The following is a 12,542-nucleotide window of genomic DNA, read 5'->3' on the forward strand; positions in this document are numbered from 1 at the left end:
TGGAAGTGGGTTGAGAGATTCTAGGAGCAGTTACTTATTTTAATAAGCGTTATCTACCAGCTATCTTTCGATCCCGACTTCTTTGGAGTGGAGTCTGTATTCAGTCCGACCTCTTCAAAAAGGGATCGATTGGTAGCAAAAGCCAATCTTTAGATTGGGTCTTCTTGATTTATTTGAACTTGGGTTTTAGTGTTCGGTCAGGATATGAACAATAATTATGTTGGTATTTTATCCTGATGTAAAAAAATTATTATAATTGCATAAAAACAAAATATTACTTATATTTTATAAAGACCTAGAACAATTTATAATACACAATTTTGGTCGGTCTTTGGAAATTCACTCCTAGTGGCCCAATATAAAAAAAAAATCTACATAGGAACCTAAAAAATAATAATACCAAAATCTGTCAAGTGAAAATATAATAAGAGAAAGTATAGGGAGCCAATGACCTAAGCGTACAATGTGTACAATGAAGGTTTAGATAGTATTAGAGATATGATTATTAGTGTTACATTATCCTATCAGGTTATGCTTTTGGGATGAGTGGTTTCAGGACATGGTATTAGAGTTCCAGATCTGGAAGGTCAAGAGTTTGAATTTTGGTGAACCCAAAATTAACTTTTTATAACATGAGATGTTTATTATCCCTGGTATCCAAATGGTTATTCTGGATAGTATAGGTGATGTTCATTTTATTCATAAATCAAAGATTTAGCCCATTGTACACATTGTACGTTTAGACCATTGGCTTCCTAGCACTACTCATATAATAAAAATCAAGTAAATATCAAGTACAGAAAGAAAATTAACCAAATTAGATTGGTCTACTAACCTACTTAAGCAAGTGTCAAGAATTTAAATTCTGCTTTAAAGATGCAATAATCCATTGACCAACTACAAATGCAATAATCCATTGACCAACTACAAATCCTTCGTGACAGGTTAGTCCTTCGGTTCTTACTGGATATTTTTGTGGTATGTGGAACATCTCACACTTTAGTTTACGAACACTTCATTCATATGAGAGGAGATAAATTAACTTCTTACGACGGATTGACAGTGATAATGACGTTGAGATTTTATTTCATTTTTTTTCATACCATTTGTGTGTATCTATGTCTTGCCTTATTATCCAATGGAGGCCAAAACTTGATCTAATTTTTTAGTTTCGATTATGGAACCAGGTAATGAGTTCTTATATCCACCACCTGTTGTGTCGTGTGTACAGCAGGTAACATGCCACATTTCCCTATATATTTAAAGCCAAAAAATGAAAGATTTTGCCTGCAACTCTTATGTTCTCCAGAGATACATGGTTCTTGGAGATAATTGTGATGATCACCTGCCAACATTTTCTAAATTCAAAGATATCTAGGGTTTGTGCGAGCAAGACGACTATTGTTAGGCACCTGTGATCTAGATGCGAATTGACCTACATGAGGCCTGAAAAATGGGTATCCAGTTATATATGGAATATGGTCCCTCTCGTTATAAAAGAATTCACTTGGACCATTCCTATTCCTGTATTGAGAGTTGTTCTGGGATGGATATGAGTGGTGTTGATAATCAGCATAAAATGGATGAACTGGAACTTGATAATTCTCAAATTCAGCAGACGTATGCCATCCCCTTGTAAACCTCGAAGTTGCATTCTCCATTCGTGTTGTATGAGTTGATGAAGCAGCCTCTTGAGCTCTTCTATGGCCACCAACATCCCTAAGCTTGTCTTGTTCAGATGATCTTCTCTTTTTTGATGGTTTTGTATTCTGGGTTTCATGCTGCCGCTTTATACCTAAAAATTATTACGAGTGTCATCATTTGATAACCAATAAAGTCAAAAACAGGAAGACAGTGAACAACAAACCCCTCCGCCAAAAGTACCTTTAGATACATTTGCATAACCGTGTTTCTTCTTTTGCCTCATTGCCCTCACAGACCTTGCAGCTTCACCTCGTCTGTGCTTCTCAGAAAGCACTTTAACTCTATCGGCTTCATTTTTCCATCTCTGAAGGGTGAAGAACAATAAAAGTAAGAAATATTAACATCCTAATTATTGCAAGGAAAATAGAAATCCAAAGCTGCCTTTCACCTGTCTATATGTTTTCAGTTTATAGAGATTTCGGCCCTTTATAAGCAAAGGAAAAAGTGGAGGTAATTTCCTATACCCACTACTCCAAAGCACCTCAACCTGAAAGTATTAGAAGCAGAATTTGATTTAGCAATGAATCACCAACTCACCACCATAGACAAGTAGAAGTTGTTGAAGTGAAAAGAGTTCTTCTTTATACTAATCCACAAAATCTGGGGGAGACATTTATATCATGATATGTAGGTATGAAACCAAGTATATTATTACATAATAATCTTGTGATACATAGAACACACAAATCTTTGCAATAGAATACATATCACGAAGTAATTCCCATCCATTGTAAAAGACCAGAGATATACTGCAGGCGACTTTGTCTTTCTTCCCCCCGCAATGATCTAATTGACAGTAAAGCTAGAGTCTTACAGTAAAGGTGTGTTGTTGTTTAGCTGCACCGTAGCTTTCCTTAACAACTCTCCCAGCAACAGTTCTGCTTCCTATAACTCTTCCATTCCGAGTCTTTTTATCAAACCTGGGAAAATATGTTAGTCAGCTTGAGAAAGAATATTTCGGTTGGAAGGAAAACAGGCATAGATAGAAAATGATGAGAGAAACAGAATACTTCTCATAAACCTTCTGTCTGAACAAAACGACATCTCCCTTGCAGACATCACCTAAAGATTGCCAAGAGAACAATTCATTTGCACTAAAATCTTCAGGGTGTATATTCTTAATTCTTATAAATAATTAATTATAAGAAATATATTTACTAAAATTACTCTTGCCCCTCAAATGTAACTTGAAACCACTTAAAAACAGGAAATGATGATACCTACAAAATCATCAATAGCTTTGCCATTTCATATAAAATTTCCTTTCCCCTCAAATTGCTTCATACACTGTCTAACATGTCCTTAATCGACAGACATTTTCCAATTGTTACAGCTATATGTCTCACACATAAAACTCATTCCACCACCCACCCTGAACTCCTAAACCTAGAATCACATTCAAACCTTGATAAATTAAAGAAACCATTCCCTAACACGAAGCTTATTTACTCATAATTGCTTTAAATAATTAAATTCAACACAATGGGTTGCATGAAAAGGAGAAAGGAGTTACCCCCAATGCTCCTGTATCCTCGCAACACAAACAGCTCTAGTCCCAGATATCCTGAGGCCGTGTTTCCGCAAATAGGCTTTGCATTCTCTCAATTTCAACGATTCTATGTCATTTCCTTCTGCCAAATCGAAAAACTGATATCAGTTAACACACTATTTACTATATAGTGTAGCATTTAAGTTGATTAATGAATAGATAAATAAAACTGAAAACCCTAAAAACCCAAAACCTCGAAGGAGGGCGACGACTTTGTTGGAGAGGGACTCATCATCGTCGCCGTCATCGTTGTGACCATTGCCAGTGTCATCGGATTCGGACGAGTCATCGCGATCGGTGTAATCGTCGTCCCCGTCGCCCGCGTCTTCCTCATATTCATCATCATCATCTTCTTCTTCTTCTTCGGAAGAGATCACAATCACTGCGCGCTTTCCTCTACCAGCATCCATGTCATCACACGCTCGCACGCCCGCGTATAAATTACTTTTGAAAAATGTATTTTTGGTCAGAACTTTTCAAAAATTTTTTTTTTTTTGGTCAAGAGAATTTTTCAAAAATTTTGAAAAATAGCTGACTATAGAACTGAGCTTTGACTTTTTTTTCTTGGGCTCCTTTAGTGCCTTGCTTACTCTCTCTTTGGGCTTCGGCCCCTTACCAAATAAAAGGCCTCTCTGTTCGAATTTATTAGGTGCTTTAAGAATAAATGAGACCAAGCCCAGAAAAAAAAATGCGAATGAGACTTTTTATTTTTATTTTATTCCATCCATGTTGTCATACATAGGCAATGTGAGTTATTTTTACATAAATTAATTTAAATAGAATAAAGTGACAATTAGATTACCGAAAAAAGATTTTGGATTAATTAGTTTTTGAAAAAAAAGTACCAATTAAATCTTCTAAAATAGCAAACAGTGGACATGTATGTCCTTTTGTCAATGAATAGTACGAAACAAAATAGAATTGTCCATGTATTTTATTATTTACAGTGGTGTATGTTTCGTTACTGTCACATGAGCAGAAAATGATGTAGTCTTGGACAGTGAAATATTTATTATCTTTTGAGTTTTCATATATCTTTTATCAACTGCTCTCTATTTATCACAAATCCTATCAAAACAAGTGAAATTTCGCTCCAAAAGTTGTTATCTACATGATTATCTTTCATAGATAAACACGTCAGAATAATTAACGGTACATATAAGCATAACTGTTAGGTTTTAGTCGATGAATTGATAGAATGTGCCCACCATTTGCTATCGTGGTTGACCAAATTGGTACTTTTTTTTTTACGGACTAATTAGTCTAAAGTCTAAATCTTCAGCCTTCAGGGACCTAAGTCTCACCATTATGGGTTTATGGTTTTATACAAGAGTATGTAGTGAAGTATCACAACCGAGCGACATAAATAAATTCTTACGGTGGTCTCTGAGATTCACGATTTTTATTCTTCTAAATTTTTAGATTCAAAATTTACTATATTAGTCCATGAAATTCAACTCCAGACACTATATTAGTTCCTAGACCTTTTTCGGTGCTGAGTTAACGAACAGAATGCTGAGCTAATTCTGATTTATCATGCTAGACATAGGGTTAAGTGATGTCGTTTGGTTTTAGTACTTAAATAAAGTAAAAAAATGAAACAAATCAAACAAAGAAAAAAAAAGTTAAAAAGAAGGAATTATGCATTTTTTATATATTCTTTTTGACAATAAATACAAAAACTTTTAAAAAAAATGTATAACTTTATAAATAAAAAGACATAAATTTTACATGAAGAATAAAGAAAGAAGAAGAAGAATAAGAAAAAAAAGAAAATAAAACATTCTATCTTGCATCATGTTTAAAATTTCGATGTCAGAGTTAAGTATCTCTTATGTCACAGTTAACAATCTTCTAAAAAGAATTAAAACAAAAAAATCAAACAAATAAAAAAGAAATTATACTATTTATTTTATCTTTTTAGTTTAACTTTTTTGACAATAAACATAGAAAATTAAAGAAAAAACGCATAACTCTATAAATAAAAACACAAATTCTACACACAACAAAAAGAAGAAAGACGAAAAGTAAGAAGGAGAAGCAAAAAAAAAATGCAACATTCTATTTTATATGTCACAGTTAAAAAATTTCAGTGTCAAAATTAAAAAATTCCTGTGTCGTTTTATGCTTTTTCTCAAACAATTCCTCCTCCTCTCCCTTATTGTTTTCATAGTTCTTTTTATTTCTCACACATAATATTTATTGTTTATCCTCTAATAAGAGTATAACAAAAAAAGAAAGAACTATGCAATCTTTTTTTATTTTTTGTTTTTTTTTTACAATAAAATAAACACAAATTTTTGAAAAAAAAATACATAACTATATACATAAAAACACAAAAATTCTACACGAAGAAATTATAATAAAGAAGAATAAGCAAAAATAAACTTTAGCTTCAAATCCAGAATTTTGAGAAATTGATATAAAATAAAAAATTTCTTGTATCAAAACTAAAAATTTTCTGTCACATTCAAAAATTTTAATGTTATTTTTAACGTAAGGAAGATGTGTGATTTCATGCGCATGTATGACCGTCGTGAATGATTTTTGTTGGATTTGGACTACCTCAGTTTGGAGTTAATAAAAATATTTGAATGCATAACAAAACTCCAACTGCCGACGCAAAATGTTACCTAAAAAGTGTAGCTTATACACTTCATTGTGAATCTTAGTCCTTGTTACAACGTACAACAATATATTGTGACATTCTAATAACAATCAGTAATATTTCTCACCTGCAACTTAACACACTACACCTTTACAGTGGGGAATACAAATGCTATAGGAGTGGATAACCCCAGACACTAATGATATATGCCGAGCCATAATGTAACACGCAATCCCTTGATAGGGGTATGAACGTGATATCAATTAGTATTTAATTAGCCAGATTAATCACTTTAGTTGACAGCAGCGTTCGATATTCCGTGGAGATTCAGGTGTTTCGATGTTTCTACTGAGCTTTTACAAGACTTCGAGATGGGCCATGCAGCAATTTCACAAATCCAAGGAAGCTTAACTTGCCATCAGTGTGCCGAATCCAATCATGAAGAACAGCATGAACAGGGACAGATGGGCCAAGGCCAAGCTCCTGATAATATAGTTAAAATCAATGATCAGAAATGCATTTACATGACTATAAAACGAGGTCATAGTTAGCCCATAAACTTCAACTTCAACTGGTTTCGTGCAATGTCTACTCAGGAGGAAACTTAAAAATGGACATTGAGTCATGAATGACATCATGATCGGAGGGGGGAAAAAAACGAAGTCACAGTGCATATTTCGGACACAGTAAATATTGTCACATGTAAAATCATCATGTTCATATTGTTTGTATGAAGACATGTATGCATAAGCTATGATCGTGGTCAAATTAAACATACCGAAGCTAGCTCTTCAATGACTATAGCCCTGTTTCCATCCTTTTCAAAAAGTTCATAGGCACACCGTGCATGTTGCTCCCACCGGTCAAGTGCTTCAAGTTGATGAACACTAAGTGTAGCTGCACAAAACTCATCAAAATCCATCCTCCTATATTGCAATGCATTAAGCTGCGACCCAAATTCATTTTAATCAGTAAGCACTGTTGGTACATATTCTATTTGAATAATTTACGGAAGCATTTCTACAGTTAAATCATAAAACTCACTGATCCAAGGAAGTCAGGAATGCGTGACTCCTTCATAGCATCTGTTGCATTTTTCACCAAGGCCTGACCATGTCAAATTTGTGAGATGGCAAACACCATCATCTTAACCAAGTATATAAAAAGAATTTGAAACAACACTAACTGCTTTGATGTTCTCCAGGCTAATGGTTCCATTTTTGTTTGGCTCCAAAAGAGTAAACTGCTCCTTTAAATAAAATAGCTCGTCTACAGTTAACGTCTTGGACAGTGCCTGTGTTGGTTCCCATCACAATAATATTCTGCTTAGTTATTGAGAAGCTTAATGTATAGTGTGATCAGTTGAAAGCAAAAAGAGCATTACATAACAAAGAAAAGAAGCACCTAAAAGTGCAATGCTTCAGTCACCTTCAATATTGGAAAGAAAATGCATAAATAAAACTTCTTGTCATGTCTTTAGCTCATACTTCCAAAGAGCATTTTCATGATAAGATAATCAACTCATTCGAAAAGAATATAAACATTAAATGAATACAAATTTTTATCATATACATATACACACCCTTAAAGCTGCTTTTCGTAGAGATGAGGAACGCATATATGCTTTCATGAGCTTGAATATTAGAATATCCAGGGGTACTTTTACATCCTTGTTGCTTTTAATCCATGGATGACCTGTGACATACAATAGTAAGCAACAAAATAGAAATATAATAAATCATGGGAACCTCCAGTGATTTACTGAGATTCTCACTCAATGCTTGTGCTGCAGTCATTCTTTTCCGTGGATCTTTATTTAATAGTCGCTTAACAAAATTCCTTGCCTCAGCTGACAGAGACGGCCAAGGAGGTTCATCAAAACTTGGATCAGCTTTCAATACAGCACGAAAGATACCAGATTCAGTTCGGGCCCAAAAGGGACGGCTGCCACATAATAAAATATATGCAATGACTCCAATACTCCAGATATCAGCCTCAGTACTGTAAGCTCTATGTAGAACTTCAGGAGCCACATAATACGCACTACCAACAATATCATTAAGCCTTTCATCTGAAAGGCACAGAAAAAAGTAAAATATAAAGCAACTCCAAGATAGTAAATGGCATGCAACATGCATGAATGAAATCAAAATATACCTGGTTTAACAAAATCTGACAACCCAAAGTCTATGGCCTTTAGCTCCGAGTTGTCATCCTTAGATGTGAACAAAAAGTTCTGATCCAAAAATTAGCAATCCTTAGAATATAATGCTTGATAAGAATAAGAAAATAACATCCACATACCACATGAACCAAAATCATAACAATATTAGAAATATGTCATGCAAGAGTATAGGAGTACATCAATTAATGAGAAAATCCTTCACTAGAGCCTACAATTTGCTGTCTCCTACCCATCTTGTTTAACATAAAATGGAAACAAACATTTTTTCCCAACGCGAAAGATATATTGGGCAACATGGCCTAGGCTCAATATTCTGATGCAGGAGAAGAAAAACAACTGCCGAAATTGTGAATATAATTTTACCTCAGGTTTAAGATCACGATGCACAACACCCTGCAGGTGGCAAAACGCAACAACATTTAATATTTGTCTCAAGACAGCCTTTGCATCTTCCTCAGTGTATTTTCCACCCCTGTGCACATAGAGAGATATCTATTAGCCATGAAACACAGTTTTTTGTCTCTTCAACTCAGTTCTGTGTATACCAAATTTCCATCATCAGAAACCAAATATTGGAAACTCACAAGAATTTACACACACATAGAGGAAGAAGAAGAAGAAGAAAGAAAGACAGATACCTTGATAGGATTCTGTCTAACAGCTCCCCTCCTTCACACAATCTGCAGGATGCAGAACAGATTAAGAGGGGGAAAAACGTTATTCATGAAGAAAAATTAAAGTGTTTTTCTGCTTAATCATCTAGAAGAAAAGGACAGACAGTCTTGACACTATAAGCAAAATGATCACAAATAATGAAATATAGCATTCAAATTACATAAGCAATGTAATCAAAGCTTACTCCATTACTATATAGACATTATCATGGTCTTCATATGCATCGTAGAACTGTACAAGATTCTTGTGCCCAGTTAGAGCTCTCAATATTTTTACTTCTCTTCGGACATCCTCAATTGCAATGGCAGTAGTCATCTACAGTTAAAACGTACAAATTAAAATACATTTTACATAAATTTCAAAAAAGATAACATATATGTTGCATATGCCACATGAACCATGTGACTTTGCTTCATTTTCACCAAGGCTAGCCTAATTCGGGGAACCCATCCAGTGGTAAGACTTTTTTCCTTACATCACAGCATTACTGTTGGATAATTTGAACATCCCATAATGTCCGCCTCAACATTGTGCCACGTTTAGAGATTTTAGACAGGATAAACTTATACATCAGTCGTCGCGGATAGAAACTTCATATGTTAACGGAAATGGAGAAATGCATGATCACCACCATTGGCAAGCATAACACATGTCATTAACTCTACAACTACACTGATTAACATTCCCAACGAATTATCCACTGAGAATTGACATGGATCTTCTCATGTGTAAATATGTATATTCTGATACTTGATCTTCTCATGAGGATCCATTGATTTCCTTCATCAAATATCCATCAAAAGACACCCTTTTTAAGAAAATTAACAACATAACCAAGCTAATCTAAGAAACCATTCAAAAAGACGAAGCTAACTGCAATTACTGAGAAATTAACAGCTAAGAATCTCATCAAATGAATGCTAATATAATTCACAAACCTTAGCTTTGGGGATGACTTTCACTGCCACCTGCTGCCCCTTCAGTTCCCCTTTTTTGAACTTGGCAGCACAGGTGTACCCAAAATGCCCTCTTCCAACTTCACTTCCAACCTCAAATTTGTTTCCAAAATGCTTCGAAAACCCGAAATTCTTATCCAGTGCAACCACCTCATCGGCCTCGCTACCTTCCGGTATGGTGGCCTCGTTAGGCTTCACCGAACCGTGCCGCCGGGCGAGCACCGCCCTTATGTGTTTCGCAGGAGATGGCGGCGGGAACGGCCGTTTGAAGAACCGCCTGGGCGTGGAGTCGGAGGTCGCCGGAGATCTCGCCGCCGGCGACTTCTTGGAGAACCAGTAATGTGCCGGACTCGGAGTGTAGAATGGGAAGAACGGGGATCTCTTAACGCCGTCGTTGGGTGCGTCAGCGCTAGGGTTTCCGCCATTAACGGAGCTGGAATGAGCTCCAGCACCATCATTATTATTAGCTGTTGAAGAATTGCCATGAGGATCGAAATTTCGAGAAGAACGGGTGGGATTCGAGTAGGGTTTCGAATTGCAGAGACCCATTCGAATTTCCCCAACTCAAAAAAAAAACAAAATTGTGTGTAACGGGATTAAAGAATGGTGGTGGAAGAAGTTAAAGGAGTGCATGTAATTGTAACCTCATGACATAGAGGAGGTTGAGGGTTGAGAGTGTAGTGGTAGGGTTTTTGGTTTTGTGAGAATTTAAGGTTGGTTAGGTTGGTTGATGAACGAAGGTGAGAGTGGTTTAAAGAATGGTGGGGACTGGGTTGAGTGAGAAGAGAGAAAGAGAAAGTGTGTAGTTGTGTAGTGTACTACTTACTGAGCTTCTTATTGTAAATGGAAACTGGCGATAGTTTCGTTTTCTGACTTAAGCTAACAGCTAAATTAATTGATCTTCTTTTGGATTTTAATTCGTTTACTGTAATTAATTAATTAATAATTTTTTTTTTGTGATTAATCGTTGAAACTTGAAAGAAAAGGGAAGATGTGTGGAGTGTGGACCGTGGACTGTGGAGTGTGGACCCGGCCCATCAGTGGTCCACATGAATTGTCTATGCAAATCGCACAGTAGACTCTCTACGTGGAAAGCTTCTGCTGGGGCTCTTTTTTATTACGTTCTAATGAGATCACTTTTATAGTTTTATACATAGACAAACTAAGTTGGAACTACCAAAAACTAACATGGATTTTTCGAATAATTAGTTTAATTATTTGTTTAAATAAATATTAAATATTTGAATTTCACTTTGTATACGCGTAATTTATTAATTTACAATAAATATTATTAAAACTAAAAAATTGAAATTACTAAATTTTAATATAACGTAAAAATATATCGTTTAGTATTTGTTAATAAATAATATTATATTACCAGTAAATTTTATTATTTTTAATTAATATTTTAGTTAATATTTTATATTATAAATAATAAATTTTAAATTTTAGATACTAAGTTTTAATTTTAATTGTATAAAATAAAATACAATAAAATATTATTTTCACTTTTAATTTTTGAATCAAATTCTATTTTAGTTTTTAACATTTTAAACATTCTATTTCAATTTTAAAAATTTTTAAAATATTTAATATTGTCTTATTCTTAAATTTAATTACAAGAATAATTAACGAGATAAATGACTCGAAAGTTAATAACATTATCAATTATTCTTCACATACAAGTCAATTTTTTATACAAGTCTATATAAGTAATTTATATTTATGCGCGCACATTTTTCTTTTTGTTGTTACTGCATGTTCTTCGTTATTTTTCTCTTTTTGTTATTGTCATCACTAACACCACCACCAACTCCTAACACCACCACCACCTCCTCCTCCTCCTCCTCCTCTTTCTCCTTCTTTTTCATTGGAATTTCTTCTCATTCTTCCTTCTCTTCCTTCTCGTCCATCATAAATTATCTCGTTGTTGAAAATAATAAATAATTCAAGTTCAGATTGTCAATTGAACCAAAACAAAATTGATTATTGTTTTGAATCCAATCAAGTGGCTGAGGTGTGGTTCAATTCTAGTTAATTTTTTTGTTACTAGTTTATGATTCTATAGGTGAATAATGTTTTATCGTTGATGGTTTGAATTGAAGGTAATGTAAAAGTCCTACATTAAAAAAAATATTTTTCTGTATTTGTAGCAAATTTAGGTGTAACACGAAGATATTTTGATGTAAAACGAAGATATTTGAGTGTATTGTTTAAGAATTTTCGGTGTATGTGTACTAATAAGTTCTGCATAATTCAAAACTCTTCTTCTTCCTCCTCCTCATCTTCTGTTGCTTCTTCTTCTTCTTTTTCATCATCATCATCATCATCTTCTTCTTCTTCTTTGTTATTCATTTTTTTTCTTGTTTTATCTTCTCAGATTTCTTCTTGTTTTACTCTTTTAACAACAGTAAAAACAAACAAAAAATCAAATAAAAAATAAGAAGAAACACATAATGTTGCAAAATTACGTAGAAGATGATGAACTTACATTTATTCAACTAAAAGAAAGAAAGAAATAAGGAAAAAAAGAAGAAGCAAAAAAAATGCAGCATCAAAAAAAATATTTTTATGTATTTGCAGCAAATTTGGGTGTAACACAAAAATATTCGAGTGTATTGTTTAAGAATTATCAGTATATGTGTGCTGATAAGTTCTGCATAATTCAAAACTCTTCCTATTCCTCCTCCTCATCTTCTGCTATTGTTTCTTCTTTTTTTTCATCATTATTTACCATCATCTTCTTCTTTTTTTATTCATATTTTTCTTTTTATTTTACCTTCTCAAGTTTCTTTTGTTTTACTATTTTAACAAGAATAAAAACAAAAAAATCAAACAAAGAAGAAGAAGAAGCACATAATACTA

General features: G+C 33.9%; 2 protein-coding genes across 2 annotated transcripts; both read right to left on the bottom strand.

The window, feature by feature from the left end:
* Positions 1–1,152: 1,152 nt before the first annotated feature.
* Positions 1,153–3,680, bottom strand: LOC107487777 (zinc finger CCCH domain-containing protein 62). Its single transcript, XM_016108473.3, has 7 exons — positions 3,447–3,680; positions 3,218–3,335; positions 2,715–2,828; positions 2,519–2,624; positions 2,093–2,191; positions 1,885–2,008; positions 1,153–1,795 (listed from the first exon to the last, which is right to left on the bottom strand). Exons 1-7 carry the CDS (start codon positions 3,661–3,663, stop codon positions 1,365–1,367), a joined length of 1,209 nt encoding a protein of 402 aa, XP_015963959.1. The 5' UTR covers positions 3,664–3,680; the 3' UTR covers positions 1,153–1,364.
* A 2,362-nt stretch (positions 3,681–6,042) lies between these two features.
* LOC107487776 (CDPK-related kinase 5) lies at positions 6,043–10,543 on the bottom strand. The gene is made up of 11 exons (XM_016108472.3): positions 9,660–10,543; positions 8,906–9,036; positions 8,685–8,726; positions 8,410–8,518; positions 8,019–8,097; positions 7,636–7,932; positions 7,444–7,556; positions 7,048–7,155; positions 6,906–6,968; positions 6,640–6,807; positions 6,043–6,344 (listed from the first exon to the last, which is right to left on the bottom strand). The coding sequence occupies exons 1-11, from the start codon at positions 10,224–10,226 to the stop codon at positions 6,207–6,209; spliced, it is 1,815 nt and encodes a 604-aa protein (XP_015963958.1). The 5' UTR covers positions 10,227–10,543; the 3' UTR covers positions 6,043–6,206.
* Positions 10,544–12,542: the final 1,999 nt, after the last annotated feature.

The sequence above is a fragment of the Arachis duranensis genome, chromosome 5 (assembly GCF_000817695.3).
Source record: "Arachis duranensis cultivar V14167 chromosome 5, aradu.V14167.gnm2.J7QH, whole genome shotgun sequence".
Lineage (NCBI taxonomy): Eukaryota > Viridiplantae > Streptophyta > Magnoliopsida > Fabales > Fabaceae > Arachis > Arachis duranensis.